General features: G+C 37.3%; 1 protein-coding gene across 14 annotated transcripts in view; it reads left to right on the forward strand.

The window, feature by feature from the left end:
- The first annotated feature begins 607 nt into the window (after positions 1-607).
- Positions 608-22,239, forward strand: part of PHF14 (PHD finger protein 14) — a 200,478-nt gene continuing 178,846 nt past the window's right edge. For 3 of the 14 annotated variants that reach the window (XR_004433291.1, XM_033194699.1, XM_033194700.1), the window contains exons 1-4: positions 610-1,325; positions 1,840-1,950; positions 9,561-10,348; positions 18,295-18,439. Coding sequence is in view for 13 of the 14 variants with exons in the window: in XM_033194699.1 (XP_033050590.1) it covers position 1,325; positions 1,840-1,950; positions 9,561-10,348; positions 18,295-18,439 (1,045 nt within the window). In the remaining variant the exon portion in view is untranslated. Of the gene's footprint in view, positions 1,326-1,839; positions 1,951-9,560; positions 10,349-18,294; positions 18,440-22,239 lie in introns of all 14 variants that reach the window. The other 11 variants (XM_033194692.1, XM_033194693.1, XM_033194697.1 and 8 more) reach the window with 6 other exon arrangements.

A 22,239-nucleotide genomic window follows, 5' to 3' on the forward strand; every position in this document is an offset into this window, starting at 1 on the left:
CAAAGGCTACTCCCTTTGCAAACCCCCACTTTTTCTGCAGGGCGGATGGGAAATTGGCTGTTGGCAACAAATCAGACTGATTGCAGGGGAGTCTTCCTTTCCATAGAAGTCTATCACTTTGTAACTTCACCCTGCCTCTGATTGATTGCTTTTTGCACCAGTGTTTGCACAGGAGCATGATCTTTGTAACTTCATTTCGGCCTCTGGTTGGCATCTTTCTGCAACCAATCAGACTGATTGCGCGTTACTTTATTTACATGAAGTGAGCATGAAGTGGCCAACAGGAAGCTTCTAGAGGGTATTTGGACTCAACAGGATTCTGTATCCGGGCCCTTGAGCGGCTGCTCAGGTCGCTCCCACAGAGAGCATGCTTTCATTTTCAATAAATCCCTGCTTTTGTTCTTTTGTTGCTTCATTCTTTCTTTGCTTTGCTGGGCGTTTTGTGCAATTCTTTGTTAAAAACGCCAAGAACCTGGACAACTTGCAGTCACGACCCTCTACCGGTGACAATATTATTTAATTATTGGTAGTGGCTTAGGGTAGCAAACATCCCTTTGTGGAAAGTTTACTCAGTAAATCCTTAAAAAACAGATCAGAAACAAAAACTGGTCTCCCAGGGATTTAGCCTCCGGAGCCGAATTAGGCGCGGAGAGGGCGGAGCCTTAGGGGTTTATGAGCGGAGTTGCACTGGTTTGGCGGGGACCTCTGCTCCTGCTTGGCACTACTCGGCTTCGTGAGGCTCCGTGAGGCTCCCTGGGCTTCCACTCGGCTCTGTTCGGCTCCTGCTCGGGAAGGGTGCGCGGGGGCGAGTCCTGCGCATGCGCCCTCAACTCCTGCTGCTCTCAGGGCTGCGCTCAGCCTCGTGCTTTCACTTCCTTCTACTCAGAGCCGTATCCGGGTCGCAGCTTTCCCTATTGTCTGAGGCAGCCGGCCTCGAGCTTTGCAATTTCTGGGTTTTTTGTTGCTTGTGGTCCAGGCTAATAAAGTTTTTCTTTCTTTTTTTTTTTTTTCTAGTTTTAACGGGAGAAATTAACCGCCCAGGGCCGCCGGGTTGACTGCGCTGCCTGGGCCGGAGGTCTTCTCCGGCCAGGGAGCGCTGTGGGAAGGGGCTTGAGCGGCCAGGGCCAGGTGAGGCCGGGGGGGCGGGGGGTTAAGGGACCGCGGGGCTACTCTTGGGAGCGCCCCTGTCTGGCTGGCTGCGCTCCGGTTTTAAATAGCATCTTTCGGACTTGTCTTCGCGGCCCCAGTCCCCGACCTCGGCGCTGCCTGGGCTCCCGCAGCCTCTCCCTAAGTCTCCTCCAAACGACCACTTCACGGATTCCTTAGTAAGTGTGTCCAAGGCCTCTGCGGCGAGGGATCCATTTCAGCCATTCTAGATGTCAGGGCCGGTGGGAGCAGGGCAGGAGTGGGAGAACCCTGCGGGAAAGCTGGATTGGTGGACCCTGGCCCTCCATGGTCCGCGGAAGTGAAGCCCGCTTCTTTTATTCCCTGGGTTTTGCGTGTTTTATTGACTGTTACGATGTGTAAGTGGGGGATTACGAGTAAGGTGCAGAACCTACATCTCGAAAAGATGGGCAAGAGGGTCAGCTTCGATTTTAGCCGGCCTGAGTTGGCGTTGGCAGCATCAGGGCTGGAGCTGCCTCTGAAACTGCCCATGGAGCTGTCCAGCCTTCCCCACCCCGCTTCTGCACCCCAACCTTCTCCTGACCTCTTTTGCTGAGAACTCAGTTAGACAAAAATTCCTTGCGCGAGGTCATCTTTGTGTTCTCTTAGCACCACAAATCTCACCTGTGTTTGGTGTGATTATGAATGACAATGTAATTTTTTTTCTCTTAACAGTGGATCGCAGCTCCAAGAGGAGGCAGGTGAAGCCTTTGGCAGCTTCTCTGCTGGAAGCTCTTGATTATGATAGTTCAGATGACAGTGATTTTAAAGTTGGAGATGCCTCAGGTAAATATTTCCTTCTCTCTTCCCCTTTCCCAGCTTTCTGGAGTTAGGCTTATTTTTAGATTTTTTAAATCGGTTTTGATTAAAATGCCAATTTTAAGTGAAAGCACATAAACTTCATTTATTTTGTCCATTTGATTTCCCATTTTGCCTTTAGATACTGTCACTAGACCTATCGTTGCTTCTGTTTTCCTCAGAGATAATTAGCAGTCAGGGGAAGGACTTTTTCCTAAGATGCAAAAGGGTTTCTCTGTTTTACACCTGTAATACATTTATGCTTATATTACAGAGGAAAAAACCGAAAGATATCCCAAAGTAGAAAAGTATCCTGAGAGGTGTGTGGACCATTAATAGTCCTTGAGCAGGGTTCTTCTTTTTTCAGATCACTTGACATTCTCTTAGGGGAGTTTTGCTTTTTTTGTGTATTAGCTCTTTTGCTAGAATAAAACTGCACTTTAAATTATAGTAGGTGCTGGACCTTGCGAATTGGGCCTCTCAGATATCTCTGAAGTGTAAGTCATGCATGCTTGCTCACTATATTTAGTAATTTAAAAAACTTTTTTTTTTTTTTTTTTTGTCAATTTTTATTTTATTTTATTTTGTTTTGTTTTGTTTTATTTTATTTTCTGACACGGAGTCTCGCTCTGCCACCAGGCTGGAATGCAGTGGCGTGATCTCGGCTCACTGCAACAACCTCTGGTTCAAGTGATTCTCCTGCCTCAGCCCGCCGTGTAGCTGGAGCCATCTGATCTTTGAAAACTTTTTTTTTTAAAGGTGGTATATTCACATTGTGCTGAACTGGAAAACAGAAAAGTATGGTTTTCCTTTGTATCTTCTGTTCAGTGTGCCTTATGTATATAATATATACAGTTTCAATTGAAAGAATCTGAGAAACATAAAAATTATGTTTAAATATTTTATGGGAAAAATACTGATAAACATGAACAATAAAAATTATTTGTAATTTCACCTCTTTTGAAAATTTAAATAAAGTGAGATGAAAATTTAAATAAAGCGAGAAGTAAAAACCTTTCCAATTTCATCTCTTCAACAGTTTTTATATCCTTCTAGAGAGTTTGCTGTGCTTAGTCACATCTCTCCTTCCTCTGGTTTTCCCTTGTCTTTTTCCTGCTAGGGATAGTAGGAAGGGATGAATGAAATTATATTCCTGTTGCTACTTTTAGTAGCATCGACAGCAGAATTTGCATTGTGATTTGCTGATAACTTTTTGTTTGCATAATCTCTTTTAATTTTCACAGTAACTTAGTGAAGGAGATACTATTTTACAGGTAACAGGGGTATTGAGTTTAAAGAACTGGCATGAGGTCACTCAGGCAGTAACGGATCCAGTGGATTTGACTTTGGAATTTAGTCTGTTTATCTGCTTGGATCCCAAGAGTTGATGGACGGAATCTTAAACAGAAACTCTGGATATTTGGTTACTAATTGAATTCATCCTCCGCAATCAAAAATTGATGTTTATCTTGATTAACTGTTTTTTATCCTTTGCTTCTCAGCTCTTTATCTCTCCTTTAGTTAGTTTGCTGATGTTTGGTATTTCCAAAGAAGGGAAGGGAAAGAAGGTAAAATTTAAATCTTAGTTCTCTTGGTAAAGACCTTGGCAGATAAGAATATTCCTGGCTAGGATGTAGTTTTGGTTTGTTATGGTTGTGGTTGTAAACTTTGACAAACATAATTGGGTCTTGGAAGTTACGAATTCTTTGAATATTAGAACAATTCTAAAACTTATATTAAGTATTGCATAATTATGTGACAATAAATCTTGACTTTGTGGACAATTTGTTTCTAAGGTTTGTTTATTGAGATGGAGTATTCACAGGTATTGCTTCTTTTTCAAGTGGTAAAACAATCTGATACAAACAGAAAGTACTTTCTCAAAATATTTTATGACATCGAGCTAAGTAGAGATTTCTGACCTTGTTAAATCCTAACTATAGTTGAAGACAACTGTTGTTTGTGAAAAAATGATAGGATGAGTTTTGTTAGTTTGATATATCTATATATCCCTTAAACACACTAAAAATATTTACTTTCTGTTCCCTCTTGTAACATAATATTTAGTATGCTGTACTCATAATTTACCCTCCTGGCCCCCTGGGGAGCTTAAATTTGTGACCTGTGGTCTCAGGTCACAATTCTATATGTATAGTTCTTGGTATTTATTGTAAAAGGGAATTTAGAAGAAAATGATTGTATTTAAAATGATTAATAGTCAACAGAAATTGAATCATATTTTTGACTTATTTTAGGTGCATCGATGCTCCGCATAGCTGAGATACTGGCTTACTCTGGATTACCATTGTTTTCCATTTGAATCTTTTCTGTGCCTGAGATAGTATATACTTAATTGAAGTCTTATAGAGAATAAGACATTAGTCCTATCACTGGTTTTCAAACATGTTGAAGTTGTGGATTCCCAGCACTACTTATGAATAGGAGATTAAATTGGAAGTAGACAAATGGTAGCTAAACATCTGTCTGATCATGTTTTCTTTCAAAACAACTTCTAGAAATGACTTATTGAATGAACTACGAACTTCCTTAGAACTTAATATTAAGTGGTTAGATTGGTTGGCCTTAATTTTGGCTAACTGGATTCTGTGGATCAGTTTTTTCTTACCTTCATCTTGAAATCTGAAATTCTGACTATAAAACTTTTTATATTTCTGTTTGGTTTTAGGAATAAATATAGAAAACATTTGCAGATAAACATAATTTAACTCTATCATAAAATAGAAACAAATCAACATTTGGTAAAGAGTGACCCACGAGTGAGATCGGCAAGTGATTACCAGCCTGTACCTTTAGAAAATTATGAAACTGAAGAGAGTTTATATTTTATTTTTAATGCAAAAGCAAAAGAAGCTTCTCATTTTTGATTGAAAGCAATCAATAAAGTTTGAAATGAGTAAGTCCTAAAATAGGGTATATATGTTTTAGAATTATGGTGATAACCACCAGAAGAACAATATGTAGAAATGTTAGGTTGAACCATATGGAATTACCAGTTTTGTAGGTCCAAAACAGTCAAATATTAGCAATTTCATGGTTTGACCTAGTTCAAGTGTTTATATTTGAGACTTGGGCATAGGGCTGGGGGTAGGATAGGAGACTTACTTACATTTAGTTATCTGCTACATTAATTGAATGTTTTAAAAAATGTTTACATCTTTATAAAGATGCAGACCTGTATTTTATTAACCAGATAGATTAGCCATGCCCTCTACCCCCATCCCCCACCATCCAAAGTAAAATGGGGTTAACTTTAGATCTTGATCAAAAGGTAGTTTAGTTAGGCCATATTACCAGGAAATAATTTAATGAGAAGAGTCAGCCTGAGACTTTGGTGGTATTTTGTGCTTAATCTGACTTTGAATAATTGGACCAAGATGTGTTCATTGATTGTCCATAGTTTAGCTCTTTGCTAGATGTTATGGTGAATTTATAAAACAATAGTAGTAATATTAGAATAAGTAAGTAAAATAGCATGTAAGTAAAATAACATGTAAGTAAAACAAAAATTAGAGTAATTAAATAAAATAAGTGATACAAAGGATGGCTGATCACTTGTGTAGTTCAAGCCTTTCATAGGAAATGGGATTACTTTAGATTGATGTAGAACAATTTCATTGAGGAGAGAAGAGTGGAACTATGAACAGAAAGATTTAGATAAACAGCAATCTTGGTGAGGCAAAAATTAAAAGTGTTGAGACTTGGAATTGTTTTTTATATTTGGGGATCAGGGTTGAAGAGATAAGTAGAAGAAGTAGAAGAGATAAGCCTGGAAAAGTAGAATAAGGTCAAATTGTGGCCGTATATACGAGTTAAGGGTTTCTCAACCTTGGTGCTATTGGCATTTTGTGTTGGATAGTTTTTTGTTGTGGAGGCTTGCCCTGTACCCAGTAGGATGTCTAGCAACAACAACCCTTTCCTCTACTAGATGCCAGTAGCCTCTAGATGCCAGTTTCCAACCTGCCCCAGCCTCACCTCCACCCCACTTCCACTGTTGTGGCAACTGTTATTTCCAGACATTGCCAGTTGTCCTCTGGGGGAAAAAATGTCCCCATTTGAGTACCACTGGCTTAGATTTACCCATACAAACCTAAGATGGCATAGCTGGAACTAGAATCAGCAGTAGAGGATGAGTTGTGTTGACTGACTGGCTGTCTTCAAGACATACACAGTTTTGGTCAAATGTAGCCCCGGGATAGCTCTAAATAACTGGTAGAATAGTGATTGGTCTGTTATCTATTGTGTATATTTATAGTACTAATACTATTGTACGAGATCAGTGAACAGAATTAGATTGATGAAATTGATGAACAAATTTATATCGCATATATTGTATATTAACATAAAACTAAATTAAGTCATATTGATTTTGTTATGGGGAGAACATTGGATGCAGTGGTTATTGATGGTTGATATTAATTAAATTAATTTTTATTTTATTATTTAATGTTTTAAAGGGATTCTTGTTGGTGTTTTAAATTCTAATTTTAAAATTTATTTTATTTTCTGTCTGGCCATTACCACTCAGAGGAGTTTTGAAAAATTCTGTGATGGTAAAAAATTTCTTAACTGTCTGTTAGTTGAAATAGCTGTTGCTCGGAGAGATTCCGATATATTGTATGTTTGAGAAAGGTTATCTTTTATTTAACCAAATGGGAAGTAGGATTTCAATTTTAAAGATTTACTTTTTTCAAATGTAAGAAAGGTTTATTGTAGACTTGAAATTAACTCTGTCTTTCTGCCTAAGATAGCTTTATTTGAAGTATCTGGCTAATTTCTCTGGTGTATTTCTTTTTTTCCTTTCTCTTTTTTTTTTCTGGAACATGGCACAGAGTCATTCTTTGATTTTATAGTAATGGGAATTTTTTTTCTTTGCAGCCTATGGAAAAAATAGACAGCCAAGGACCTTGATTTTTCTTATTATCCTTATTACCCAGCTATGCTTGTAAATAAATAAGGTTTATCTCCATCCCTCCAGTGCATATGTACAAAAAACAAATAGTGACTAATCAGATGAAGAAGTTATTTTTCAGAGATCAGGGAAAGATAATATTTGATATGTTGCTGATCCCTATAGAAAGATAAAATTTGATGTATTGCTGATCCCTGTAGTTGGAGTCTGACTAATGCTCTGTATTTGGAGAACGAGGGATTGGATAAGCTATTAGGACTTGGTTTTGTGGGAAAATGTCCATTCTTCTAATAGTTAACAAATATAAAACATTGAATTTTTTAAAAATTCCTTTCTATTCAGGCATGATTATAAATCAAAAACAGAATCAAGGAGTCTCAATTTACCTCTCATTAGAAAAAATAATTAATTGGCATTGGCAACTACCAAAACAAAATCACAAAAATCTCTGACATTTTGTAAAATTTACCAGGTAACAGCAAAGTTGGATTGGTCTAAGTTTTGATCAGCTACCCCCACTTCTGCCCCAGTTAATCTTACTTTTTTGTCTATCATTAAGTTTTGATTGGTAAAAAGCCTTCTAGAAGGTTGATGCAGAAGAAAAGTACCTTTTCTTTCATCTTTGTCTCCTAGCTCTCTTAATTATGGCATTGCTTCCATTCTAGAGCCTAAGGTGTTTGAGTTTTCTTTAGTCAGTGTGCATAAAAGATCTTTCTGTGTCTTAGAAGTGTTTAGTCAACTCTGGTTTTTATTTATTAAATCGTAATTTTAAAATGTCTAAAGATTATTATTGTTATTTTTACCAGATGTGATTTTTCTTGGTAGGTTGGGTTTAATTACTGTGAGTGGTTTACAAAATCATAATTTTCTTAATGCTTTGGAGACTGAAAAAAGTCACTTGTTTGTGAGTGATATTGGGTCCACACTCTTGAAATCCAAGAAGTTCAAAAATCCAAGTGTTTTGTAAGATTGACACAAACTTATTTGGTGGCAAAGCCTAACAGGAACTGGTAGGAGTTTATTTGTAGTATTTATTTCTCATATGCTGTAAATATTTATATTTTTCTCTGCAGAAATAATGTTTGATTATAGGATAATCCCATAGACTTCACTAGGGGTATTAGTGTAATATATGGTACATGCTTCATGTTACCCTTGAAAATCTGAGAAATTATGAATTCTGAAACACATCTGGTTCTTAAAGTTTCCGATAGGGAATTGCTGACCTGTATGATATTGCTCTTGTATCCTGTGCAAGGTTGTTTAGGATAAAAGTATTTTTTTCAGAACAGTCACAAGTAAGCTATGGATACCTACATGACAGTTGTGAGATTGTTAATGATTTCATAGAGTCAGTCAGTATCTGTTAAATGTTAGTGTTTATTTTTTATGTAATTTTGCTTGCAGGATATTTTTGTTAGCAGTCATTTGTATGACTTGTGGGGCTCACTAGATACCAGATACTGATTAAGACAGCTTCCTTCAATTTTAGTGCTTAGTTAATTACAGAGGTTAAGCCTAGTTGAGTTAATAGAAATTAAAATGATGTGGAAACACTGTACTTTTCCCACCATTTTATCATTACCTTTTTCTTGGCTATAGGTGCAAAAATTCATCATCCTGTGGATATAACTATTGGTACTGGTTAAGACTTAACTGGTTTCTTCCCCACCTCCTCCTGCTCCCTGTCCTCTTTCCCTCCTTTCATTTATTTCTCTCTTCAAATATTTTAGATTGTTATTGACTTGATTGGGTACAAAGAGAATGATTAGAAGGTTACTGAGTAGTGTTGGGTTGAGAAGGACTGGGCTGCCCTAGGTAGGAGTGGAAGAAACCTGCTAGAAAGCATTAAGTCCTGTGAGCTCTTTAATGTCTTCAGCCTAACTTTTCAGTGACTGCTCATTTTCAGGATGGACTGCTTTATTCATCAGTTTCTTCCATTCTAGAGCATATAGTGGTTACTGTGTAGCCGTTTTGAAAGTGTAGTGACTCTTCTTTTATTGATATGAACAGAATCCTAATAAACAGGAAAACTGATCATTTCTCTTACAACTTCCTTTTTCTCTGCCATTGCTATTGTCTCTTTTCACCTGTGTTCTTGGTATTCCTAAAATTTGTTTGGTGTATTAGGGATGTAGTATAAGTTGACTATCATAAATATCCATGCTCATTTAACTGGGAAAAGAGTAAAATAAATGAAGCAGTTTTATGGGCCAGATTTATCTTGTTTTGGTTGTGACTCAATACTTACAAGTCCATATAGTTTACAAAAGATGTTTAAGGGAGGAAAAATTTTGTCTGTGTTATCAGTAAAATTAAAATCAAGTGCCTAATCTTAAAAGAAGCACATTTACTTTAAAAAATAATTGCCTCTTCGGTACTAAATATTGCCATGTGACACAAAATAGTGCTTCTCTTTTTAAAGCATATTTTAATTTAGGGTTATATATATTCATCTTCATTAGAGCTATACAAAACCATTGTATCAACTTCATTGATTTATTATTTGATCAGGTTGGGAATGTCTACCATTCTTTGACTTAAATTTGTTTATATTGTTTTGCAAGTTATTCACAAATTTTGGTGGTTTCATTTGTGTCAGCGTTGTGTGTGTGTGTGTGTATGTATATACATATGTGTGGTTTTTTTTTTCTCATATTTTCAACAGATTCTGAAGGGAGTGGTAATGGAAGTGAAGATGCTTCAAAGGACAGTGGAGAAGGTTCCTGTAGTGATTCTGAAGAAAATATTTTAGAAGAAGAACTGAATGAAGATATTAAAGTAAAAGAAGAACAGCTTAAAAATTCTGCAGAGGAAGAAGTACTATCAGCAGAAAAACAGTTAATTAAAATGGAAAAGAAGGAGGAAGAAGAAAATGGAGAAAGACCTAGAAAGAAAAAGGAGAAAGAGAAGGAAAAAGAAAAGGAAAAGGAGAAAGAGAAGGAAAGAGAGAAGGAAAAAGAAAAAGCAACAGTATCTGAGAATGTGGCTGCTTCTGCTGCTGCCACCACACCAGCCACAAGTCCTCCTGCTGTTAACACATCCCCTTCTGTTCCCACTACGACAACTGCTGCAGAGGAACAAGTCAGCGAGCCAAAAAAATGGAACCTTCGACGAAACCGACCACTTCTGGATTTTGTGTCCATGGAAGAGCTGAATGACATGGATGACTATGACAGTGAGGATGACAATGATTGGCGACCTACTGTAGTAAAGAGAAAAGGGAGATCTGCATCTCAGAAAGAGGGAAGTGATGGAGACAATGAGGATGATGAAGATGAGGGAAGCGGGAGTGATGAAGACGAGAATGATGAAGGCAATGATGAAGATCATAGTAGCCCTGCCAGTGAAGGGGGTTGCAAGAAGAAGAAGAGTAAAGTTCTTAGCAGAAACAGTGCTGATGATGAGGAACTGACCAATGATAGCCTGACCCTATCTCAAAGCAAGAGTAATGAGGTAGATCAACCCAATTTTTATATCTGTGTGTCTGGGGAAAAGGGAATTCTTCTCTAAATCACTCTACACATTGTATTAAGTGGCTTCCTTGAAATCCTATTTATAGACGGCTGTGGGATGAATGAGCACTCTAACTGTAACATTTTTTCATTTGGCCAACAGACTTTTATTAAATATCTACTATTTGTCACCGTTCTCAAGGAGCTCACAATCTCTGTCCTCAAGGAGAAATATTTAGAGAAATATTTTTATATCCATAAACTTGGGAAATTACAAAGTTTTCCATTCTCCTTTTTATCCCTTTACTCCTTTGTTCATAGGACTGCTGAATGGTGCTGAGTGGAATATGAAAACAAAGGTCACCTTTCTTTCAACGTAGTTATGTCCATATCCTTATTAAAATGCGGGCCTTGAGAATACCTTAGAGCAGGGCAACAAACAGTCTAATGATTTTCTCAAACCTTAGAGATTAGTTTTAAAGATTAATTCCTTTACCAGTTGTAGCACTCATCATCTTTTTAGTCACCAAATCTTTGCTTTATGTGTACGGGACATACACATAAGTATAAACTATTTTTACGTATATTTAGTAAATAAATTCTCTCTACAAAGAAATGGAATAAAAACCCAAACATTTCCATCATAAAACAGACATTTTTGTCATAAGACTGCAGTAATGGCTCAGTGCTTCTACTTGAAGTTCTACTACTGAAAGTTAGGTTTATCCATTGATCTCAGAGATGCATCATTCAAGACTCTTCAGTCAAACACATTTGTGTCTCTTTGTGTATGTGTTTTTGTATATGTTTTTCTTCAAAAGAAAGATTGAGTTGTTGTCTTACATGTAGATGTATCTGTTACATCACGTGTACAACTGTAATAATTCTGTCATTTCTGTTAATGTGTTTATATTCACCAAAATTTATTTCTTTACCAAACACTTATTTTTTTCCATATCACTGAAGTAAGTTAAACTGGTAGAAAGATTTTTCCTCTTATACTTTATTTGTTCTTTCACATTTTTCTGCTTACAAGTGTTACATAGCAGTGATTATCTATTTTAATTGTTTTGCTTAAAAAGTTGGTGATTACCTTACCAAAATAATCTATAGCAGACTGTAAGGTTATCAGTGGAGATGAGACAACAGTTTATATTTGGATTATAAACATTGGTTTACTTCTGAAACCAATATTTTATATGAAAAAAATGTTGCCTGCCTTCAATGTCATTCTAATTCTTAACTTTAAAGGAAAGTTGTCATTTGGGAAAAAGTATAATATTTTTAATGATATAGCACAGGCAGTTCCATATTATCAATGCTATCTTAAACAGGCATGGAAAAATCTAATTGTTTGTATTTAATTTAGGCATGCATGCAGTTTAATTTATAGCACTTAATACTGTATATCTAATGAATAAGTTTACTTTTGACAACATCACTTCCTTCATTTTTATTAGGTTGATATTCTTAGAAGTAGTCTAGCTAACGATAGAGGCAGTGTGGATTAGATTTATGCTAAAGAGTGAGGGACACCTGCATATGTTTAGAAATGTGCCACGTAAAATGTGTATAGCATCTATTTATTAAACCTGTACTTCATAAATACTGCCTAAGAGGTTGTAGACTAACATTTACGATGCATTTGAAGTCCATGTATTGGTTGCTTAGTTTTTTTTTTCCACTAGAAGACACTTCAGTAAATAATGGGACCGTTTATGTTTAGATTAATAGTCCCAAACACAAACACATTGCAGGAATGAGATTCCAAAGCACTTCTTCAAAAAAGTGCCCATGTAGAAGAGATTATGAAAAGTTACTTTTTCTCCAGAATAACATTCTACTTAAAAGCTTGAATCATTTTCCCCACAACTCTATTATTCAAGTGCTACAGTAATTTTTTGGTGATTTTAGTTTATTTAAATTATGTCCCTCAAATTAGATAATTACATTTTAATTAAAAAACTAACCAATTGTGATTATTAGTTATATTTCTAGATTTATTTGTATGATCTTAATTTTGTAAAAAGATGATTAAAGCTAGTCCTTGTTGCCTGTGGCCAATGTTTGGGTTTTAATCTTCCCGGTTATTTTAGCTAGTGATAATTTCTGTGTCCATTACATAGTTAAGTATATATTTGATTATATTTGAAGTTTGATTTTCCCTGCTTTTACTTTGTTTTCAGAAACTACTTTGTAGTAGAGATAGCTGAAAATGTAGCTTTAGAAATACGTAATAGAAATGTATAATTATACCATATTTAGTTTATAAGCAGGCAGACATTTTTCTTGGCTGCTATGTTAAGTTCATTTGTAGTGAAATGATGACCTGGAACTTTCATAATTTTGAAGTTTCTTATGGGAACTTGATATTTATTTTAGCAGGGCCCTTTTATAATTATCCCTCTTAATGGCCTTGACATGCCTGAAATACTCTCTAGCAGTGATTCTCAAACAGTTTTTTCTTTTTTTGAGACAGGGTCTTACTCTGTTGCCCAGGCTGGAGTACAGTGGCGTGATCTTGGCTCACTGCAACCTCCGCCTCATGGGTTCAAGCAATTTGTCTGCCTCAGTTTCCTGAGTAGCTGGGAATACAGGTGCGTGCCACCATGCCCAGCACATTTTTGTATTTTTGGTAGAGATGGGGTTTCACCATGTTGGCCAGGCTGTTCTCCAACTCCTGACCTCAAGTGATCCACCTGCCTTGGCCTCCCAAAGTGCTGGGGTTATAGGCATGAGCCACCACGGCTGGCCTCATTTTAAAATTTTTTTAATTTTAATTTTTTTTTTGAGACAGGATCTCGCGTTGTTGCCCAGACTGGGGTGCAGTGGTGTGATCATGGCTAACTGCAGCTTTAATCTCCCAGACTCAAGCAATTCTCCCACCTCAGCCTTCGGTGTAGCTGAGACTACAGGTGTACGACCATGACTGGCTAATGCTTTTATTTTTGATTATTATTATTTTTTGTGTGTGGAGACAGTATCTCACTATGTTGCCTAGGTTCGTGTCAAATTCTTGACCACAAGCAATCCTCCTGCTTCAGCCTTCCAAAGTTTTGGGATTACAGGTGTGAGCCACCACACATAGCCCCTTTACAGTTTTAAAAATTATTGAGGACAACCATTAATATTTATGTGGATAATATCTGTTGATATTTACCATTTCAAATTAAAACTGAGTAAGCACACAAGTTGTCAGATCCCATTTTATGTAGTGTCTGGAAAACTTCATTTTACTCCCATGAGAGAAAGAGTGAACAAGACAAATAATGTCTTAGTATGATTATGAAAATTGCCTTTACTTTTTGTACCTGCTGAAAGAGAATTCACTGGACCACACGTTGAGAACTGCTGCTGTAGAACTGGGCATTAGATAAACTGCATTTTTGCAAACAGGCACCTGTTTTTGTCAATGACCTTCTGGCATTTTTTGAATTTAGTGCAGTCTGAAGAATCCCCTTGAAATATGGTTGTATATCTTTTTCAGCCATTAATCTTGCAGCTTTGAGATTCCTTAAGATTATCTTGCCCTTTAGTTTTCAGAGGTAAGTTTTTGGGGAAGGCGGTGTAGTATTTTCAGAAATGGTTCCCATTTTCAAGATTTTGAAACTGAAGTTTTGTATGAGAATTAATACATGACAGTAAATTATGTCAATAGAATTGGCATTTTTGTTTTGTGAAAGAAAGTGTTCCTTTCTCATGGAAAATACTTAAAATTAGAGACAGTTTGGATTTTGGATTACTGCTTTATAAATGTAACTTTATGTTCTTTGCTGAGTAGAATTTTTTTTTTTCCGTAAAAGGCTCTGTTAAAGATATTAGGTGTCACATTAAGAAATGGCAATTGTCAACTGATTTTTGTGAATTAAAATGTAAAAATTTTGCCAAAATTTATAAATATCCACTTCTATTTGAGACTTCTAACTTACTAATCAGTTGTCTTTTTACACATTGCAAAATGAAACAAATTGCTCTGAGTCCTAAAAAAAAGTCAGTTCTGTAACATTGTATAAATACCGAGATTCATGAGAATTTGATCTTTTCTAAAAACTTAGAGGAAGTATGATTGGTCAAGCTTTTTGATATAATAATTTTTTCTTCAGGGCAGTAGGATTCTTTTAATTCTAATTTTACAGGAAATGTGCTGGAATTTCCAATAACGCATGTGTTTAGATAAAATTTAGCCTTTTGTATATATCATTTACAATCATATGTGGAATATATATATAAATTAACAGTAAGCATATTTTAGAGCCTGTGGAACATTGATCAGTATTATCATTTTGGGGGTAAGTTTTAAATCCTGATGGAAAAAATGAAATATTTACTATAAGTGTGATTGATTTATTCATGTAGTATCACTTATTCTTCCTATAATTACATTGGATTCCATTACATTATTCCATAATATTAAAGTTATTTTCTAGGTGGTACTTTTTTGCCATTCAAAACCTATTTTCCTGATGTCTATTTTTATGTAAAACCATATTTTAGAAATCTTATGTTAAAAGCTTCAGCTTAACTACTTTCTCTAAAATCTTGAAAGATGATGTATGTTCTCAGAAATATCCAAACAACAGATGATAATAAATCAGGTTTTGTATTGATCTAATCGTAAGTGTGCTCAACTATGTTTGATGTGTTAAAACTGAGATCTAGCTGGCCGTGGTGGCACATACCTGTAATCCCAGCTACTCGGGAGGCTGAGGCAGGAGAATTGCTTGAACCCTGGAGTCGGAGGTTTCGGTGAGCCGAGATCCCACCATTGCACTCCATCCTGGGCAACAACAGTGAAACTCCATCTCAAACAAACAAGCAAACAAACAGAAAAAGCAAAAAAGAAAACTAAGATCCTAATTTTTTAAAGGAGGATGTGTTATTTAGATTTTCCGGTTGAAACATTGTCTGCCAGCTATTTGGTTAGGGAAATATTTTATTTCTAGTTTTCCCTATTTTCTTCTCTGCATTACATTTCTATTAAGAGTCTCAAATCATGAGGATCAGAGGGCCAGAAACATTAGTTAATGTTGTTTTCTGTGCCTCTAAATGATAATAGATGTGGAGAGAAATTGGCGTAGAGATATGATTTAGGCATTTATGGTTTTTCTGAGCAAAATGGAAAAATAGGAAAATAGAGGAATTAGAACTGCATTTTGATACAACTTTTTCTGACCTTTTGAAATTTACTTGTTTCTCATATGAGTAAACCTTTTTTCCAGGATTAATTTTAATTCCACCAGAGAAATTGCCACACAGTCTATAAAGATATATAGCATCCTAATTTCCAAACTTTGATTGTTTGCTAGATTATTTTCTAGTCTGTAATTTTTTTTTTTTTTTAACCTAGATGTGGTATTCTAAGGAAAGTCTTCTTTGGACTTACCATGGGGATGATATTTAAAGTAGCAGTCCTCATTGAGGCTCGCAACTTTTCTTTTGGGGGTACAAGGAAGATCCTCAGTGTAATAAATCATCAGTTCATGATCCTCTTTTTGAACCACCTTAACAAGAGATACAGCGGAAAGGAAAAGGCATTGAACATTTATTGAGTGTCTAGTTTGTGCCAGGAACATTCTTGCCATCTATTGTTAATTCTTATTAATATCTCCTGAGGTAGATATTATTTTTATCGCCATTTTGCAGATAAAGAAATTACAGCTTCGAGGTTCAGTAGCGAATAAGTGAGAGGTGAGAAAGAAACTTAAAAATGTTTGATTTCATGTCAACTTTGAAGCATGACTAATAGTATGACAATCTGGGCAGATTTTTGTTTGCTTACTCTGGTACTGTAAAACCAGATGAGTTTTATTTAGGATTTCAGTTTTATTTGCCAGCCACTTGTCAGCCCCAGACCTATTTTGTTTGGTTTTATAACATAGAGAAGCAAAATATAGAACTTAAAAATACTAGAATTCTTAAGAGAAATGATACCATATTCTTGCTGACATTTGCATTCTTTTCTGATTGTTTTACAAATCTGCTGCAATTTAGATGTTACACACAAAGTATGTTGAAAGAATTATTAATTGCAACCTTCAAGTATATTCAAGTGTCACAAATTGCTGTTTAAATGATGGCTCGAAATGTTACTTTTGGATATTGGTTGAGTTTAAAAGAATATAAAAATAAAAAAATAGTAAAATATATTTATGAAATATATTATGAAAAATGTATATTTAATGAGTGTATGGTATTAAACTAATTTATTAAATTTATTTCTGAATATTGTTAGTGATTTGCTTTCTAGGAAACGGATTTGCTTTCCAGGCTCACCAGGGCGAGTATTAAAGGACCAGGGAGTAGGCAAGGCTAGGAGCAAAACTGCAAATTTATTTTTGGTCAGCCAGCTTTGTGGGGGAGGGGTGAGGTCCCTTGGCAGGGGAGGCGGGGGAGTCACCCGGTGGAGCTCTAGGGCGGAGTTCCAGCACTCCGGACAGGAGTGGGGGCTGAGGAAGTGCGTGCAGCGCGCCCCCAGGAGCGGCTTTTATGTCCTGGGCCTGGGAGTGGGAGGGCAGTGGGTGGGACATAGGCGGGTCGGGGGGCCGGGCCGTAGGCGTGGCTAGGCGGGTTCCGGTTTTTCTCCGTCTGAGGTCGGGTTGCGCCTGCCCAGTCGACCCGTGTCTTTCCTGGGTGCAGGAAAGTTGACGGTGAAGAACCCGGATCTGGGCCATCTTGCCTCCGTTCGTCCAAAGAGGTTCATAAATAAAAATGTATGGACTCAAGTACCATCTTTTATTATATGTAATGTTAAGGACAATCTATTAAACATGCAATAATAATTTTCTTGTTAACTTATTTAAAGTTTATAATGCAGAAGGTTTAAATGAAAACAGACCCTCTTCTGAATTTTATCTTTTAAATGTTTATTAATATGTCTTCCTATTTCTTTCTTTCTTTTTGAGACAGTCTTGCTCTGTCCCCCAGGCTGGAGTACAGTGGCATAATAATAGCTGGCTGCAGCATTGAATTCCTGGGCTCAAGTGATCCTCCCGCCTCAGCCACCTGAGTACCTGGGACTAAGAGCATGCATCACCACGCCCAGCTAATTTTAAAATACGTTGTAAAAATGGGATCTCACTGTGTTGCCCAGGCTGGTCTCAAACTCCTGGCCTCAAGTGATCCTCCTACTTCAGCCTCCCACAGTATTTGGGATTACCAGCATGAGCCACTGATCCCATCCTCTCTTTTTATAGTATCACTAGCTAAATGTCTTCATTACCAGTTTACACTAGATATTTCTTGATATAAACCTAATTAATAGAGTTCTCTGACCCTTCTAGCAGCTAGTCAATCTGGATCCTTTTTTAGATTATTTTCTTTATCTGTGTATATTCATATACCTAGGCAGGCTCTCATGGATCTATCTTACAGTAGTTTGATAATGCTGAAATTTCTGAATTCCCCAGTACTTAAGGAGTATAGAGTCCTTAAGTCTGCCATCACATACATACTTGCTTAAACATTATTTTGAATTCATTTCTTCCTATTTTGTATATGTGTGTCTTGTCTCCTCTAGGTAGGATTATAAGCTCCTAAAGTGTAAGGATCATGTCTTGTACTTTTAAAACACATGTATAAGATCAATGATTACTTTGATTACTTGTGGATTCATTTTTCGTTTTTCCTAGTTTAAGGGGCAAAGCAGATCAAGAGTTGTTAGTTGCATGCCTGCTTTTTCATGTCCTCTCTCCTAGAGGAGAGAGAATACGAAGCTTGCAGAGAAGTGAAAAATTAAATAAGAGGGTGCTTATAGTGTTCTTTAACAAAGACGTCAGGTATATATTTCTCAAATATAATGTACTTTGGAGTTAATAAAAGAATGGAAAATGGGGCATACATTTGGAAGTGCATATAACAATGTTTAAGTAATAAAGAGAATTTTAGTGATCAATTTTTTTTTTTACTTTAAATGTGATTTTCTGATATATGTTAATATTTTAATATTAGGACTCGCTGATTCTTGAGAAGAGTCAAAACTGGAGCTCTCAAAAAATGGACCATATTCTGATTTGCTGTGTTTGTCTGGGAGATAATAGTGAGGATGCTGATGAAATAATTCAGTGTGACAATTGTGGCATTACGGTCCATGAAGGTAATGTTGCTTTCTTTTCTCTCTTTTTAGAAATGGCTGACTGTGGCTCTTTTACATTTGTACTAAGGTGGTTCTACAGTATTTCATGGTGTTTTGGTTGAAATAATGCTAAATCAAAGTATGGGTGCTATTTTTCAGGTTATCTTTTCTTTGTTTTTGAGGTGGAGTCTCACTCTGTCGCCCAGGCTGGAGTGCAGTGGCACAATCTCGGTTCACTGCAACCTCCACCTCCTGGGTTCAAGCGATTCTGCTGCCTCAGCCTCCCGGGTAGCTGGGACTACAGGTGCCCACGACCACACCTGACTAATTTTTGTGTTCTTTTTTATTTTATTTTAATTTATTAATTTTTGAGATGGTGTCTCTCTCTGTCGCCCAGGCTAGAGTACAGTGGTGCTATCTCAGCTCACTTCAACCTCCGCCTCCCGGGGTCAAACTATTCTGCCTCAGCCTCTTGAGTAACTGGGATTACAGGCATGAGCCACCACGCCTGGCTAATTTTTGTATTTTTAGTAGAGATGGAGTTTCACCACATGGGTCATGCTTGTCTTAACTCCTGACCTCATGATCCACCCGCTTCGGCCACCCAAAGTGTTGGGATTACAGGCATGAGCAACCGCGCCCAGCCAATTTTTGTGTTCTTACTAGAGATGGGGTTTTACCACATTGGCCAGGCTGGTCTCAAACTCCTGACTTTAAGTGATCTGCCTGCCTCAGCCTCCCAAAGTGCTGGGATTACAGGTGTGAGCCACCGCACCTGGTCCTGCGGTCATCTTAATTAAAAAAAAAAAATTTAAATAATGAAAATAGCAATACTGTATGGAAATGAGTATTTCTTTAGAGGTCAGGGTTATGGTATTGTATTTTATGATACTATTTTTTTTTAATTAAAATTTTTTTTTTTTTTTGTAGAGACAGGGTTTTGCTATGTTGCCCAGACTTGGTCTTGACCTCAAGCAATCTGCCTGCCTCAGCCTCTCAAAGTGCTGAGGTTACAGGCATGAGCCAGTGTACCAGGCCTTATTTCCAGTTTTTTTTTTAAATTTTAAATTAAAAAAAAAAATTTAAATAATGAAAATAGCAATACTGTATGGAAATGAGTATTTCTTTAGAGGTCAGGGTTATGGTATTGTATTTTATGATACTATTTTTTTTTAATTAAAATTTTTTTTTTTTTTTTTAGAGACAGGGTTTTGCTATGTTGCCCAGACTTGGTCTTGACCTCAAGCAATCTGCCTGCCTCAGCCTCTCAAAGTGCTGAGGTTACAGGCATGAGCCAGTGTACCAGGCCTTATTTCCAGTTTTTTTTTTAAATTTTAAATTAAAAAAAAATATTTTTAGTTTTTAAATAAAATTCAGAAGTAGGAAAAAGTTGACTATTTTAATCTGATAGAAAGTATTCTTAAAAAACTTACATTCTATCAATTTTTTGTAGCTTCTTCTTTCACAGATGTGCTTTTATTTTTGAGAGAGTCTTGCTCTATTGTCCAGGCTGGAGTGCAGCAACGCGATCTCAGGTCACTGCATCCTCCGCCTCCCAGGTTCAAGCGATTCTCCTGCCTCAGCCTCCCGAGTAGCTGGGATTATAGGTGCCTGCCATCATGCCTGGCTAAGTTTTGTATTTTTAATAGAGATGGTATTTCGCTGTGTTGGCCAGGTTGGTCTCAAATTCCTGGCCTCAAGTGATCCACCTGACTCAGCCTCCCAAAGTGCTGGGATTACAGGCGTGAGCCACCGTGCCTGTCCAATAGTATGTATTTTGTAAGAGCAAAGGGCCAGGTGCAGTGGCTCACACCTGTAATCCCAGCACTTTGGGAGGCTGAGGTGGGCGGATCACCTGAGGTCAGGAGTTTGAGACCAGCCTGGCCAACATGGCGAAACCCCATCTCTACTAAAAATACAAAAATTAGCTGGGTGTGGTGGCTCATGCCTGTAATCCCAGTTACTCGGGAGGCTGAGGCAGGAGAATCACTGGAACCCAGGAGGCGGAGGTTGCAGTGAGCTGAGATTGTGCCACTGTACTCCAGCCTGGGCAACAGAAGGAGACTCTGTCTCAAAATTTAAAAAAAAAAAGGCATTATCTTACATAACCACATAATTATCAAAGTCAGGAAGTTAACATTGATGAAATACTGTTTTATCTAATCTATACAGATTGTATTCAGATTTTGCCAATTGTCTCAACAATGTCATTTCTAACAAAATAAAACCCAGGATCATGTATTGCATTTAATCGTCATGTCTGTTTAGTCATCTTTAATGTGGAATAGTCCTTGAGTTTCTGTGTTTTATGTCATAGACATTTTTAAATATAGACCAGATTTTTTGTTTTGTTTTTACAGAATGTTCCTAATATGATTAGATTTGAGTTATATGCTTTTGGCAGGAATACCACAGAAGTTATGTAGTGTTCTTAGTGCAACGTATTAGGAAGCATATTATATTTATTTGTGCAGTTACTGGTGATATTACCTTCCTTTTTTTCTCTTTTATTGCATAAGCCTACCAATTTAGAATACTGGTGATATTTTGATCACTTGGTTGGGAGGGTATCTTTCTGGTTTATCTGTGGTAAGGTTATTTTTCTTACCAATTATTATTATTATGTTTTAATCAGGGCTGTGACTACCACAAAACAATATTTCTATGGCTTTTCTCTTACCTGCTTTTCTGGTATTACAGCCCTTGTCCCAAGTAATTCTGAGAGTCTGCTGGACTTGTGGGACTTGGCAGGATCTGTGATTCTCTAGCTAATCCTCTTGTCTTCATGTGGAGCTGCCCTTTTTTGCTGCTAACACTCACTGTGGGAATATCTCCAGTTACTGTTACTCATTTATATTTTTAGTAATGTTTGTTGAGTACCTTCTGTGTGCTTGGTATTCTGTAAATTTTAGGCATATGAAATAGAATGTACAAATTGTTGACCTGGTGGAACTTAATGTCTGGACAGACAGGCAGTAAGCAAACCAATAAATATCTCTCAGTTGGTGGCCCAGATTCTGAAGGAACACGAAGTAGGACAAGGAGTATAGGAATGCTATGTGTGAGGGTGGTTGGGTGAGTTGGCAGAAGTTTGTATTTATAAAAGTTGATAAGGGGCCAGGCACAGTGGCTCACGCCTGTAAATCCCAGCACTTTGGGAGGCCAAGGCAAGCGGATCACCTGAGGTCAGGAGTTCGAGATCAGCCTGGACAACATGGTGAAACCACATCTCTACTAAAAATACAAAAATTAATCTGGTATGGTGGTGTGTGCCTGTAATCCCAGCTACTCGGGAGGCTGAGGCAGGAGATTCGCTGGAACCTAGGAGGTAGAGGCTGCAGTGAGCCGAGATTGTGCCAGTGCACTTTGGCCTGGGTGACACGGGGAGACTCTGTCTCAAAAAAAAAAAAAAAAAAAAAAAAGTTGATAAGGTAAGCCCACTCTGATAAGAGGATATTTGAGCAGTGACCTGAAGGAAGTAAAAGAGCAATTCATGTAAATATATCGGGAAAGAGCACTACAAGCAGAGGGAGTAGTGAATGTAAAGATCTTGGCCAAGCACAATGGCCCACGCCTGTAATCCCAGCACTTTGGGAGGCGGTGAATCACTTGAGGTCAGAAGTTCAAGGTCAACCTGTCCAACATGGTGAAATGCCATCTCTACTAAAAATACAAAAAATTAGCTGGACTTGGTGGCGTGTGCCTGTAGTCCAAGTTACTCAGGAGGCTGAGGCAGGAGAATGGCTTGAACCCAGGAGGTGGAGGTTGCAGTGAGCTGAGATCGAGCCACTGCACTCCAGTCTGGGTGACAGAGTGAGACT

This window comes from Trachypithecus francoisi, unplaced genomic scaffold (genome assembly GCF_009764315.1).
Source record: "Trachypithecus francoisi isolate TF-2019V2 unplaced genomic scaffold, Tfra_2.0 Lachesis_group4, whole genome shotgun sequence".
In the NCBI taxonomy this organism is placed as follows: domain Eukaryota; kingdom Metazoa; phylum Chordata; class Mammalia; order Primates; family Cercopithecidae; genus Trachypithecus; species Trachypithecus francoisi.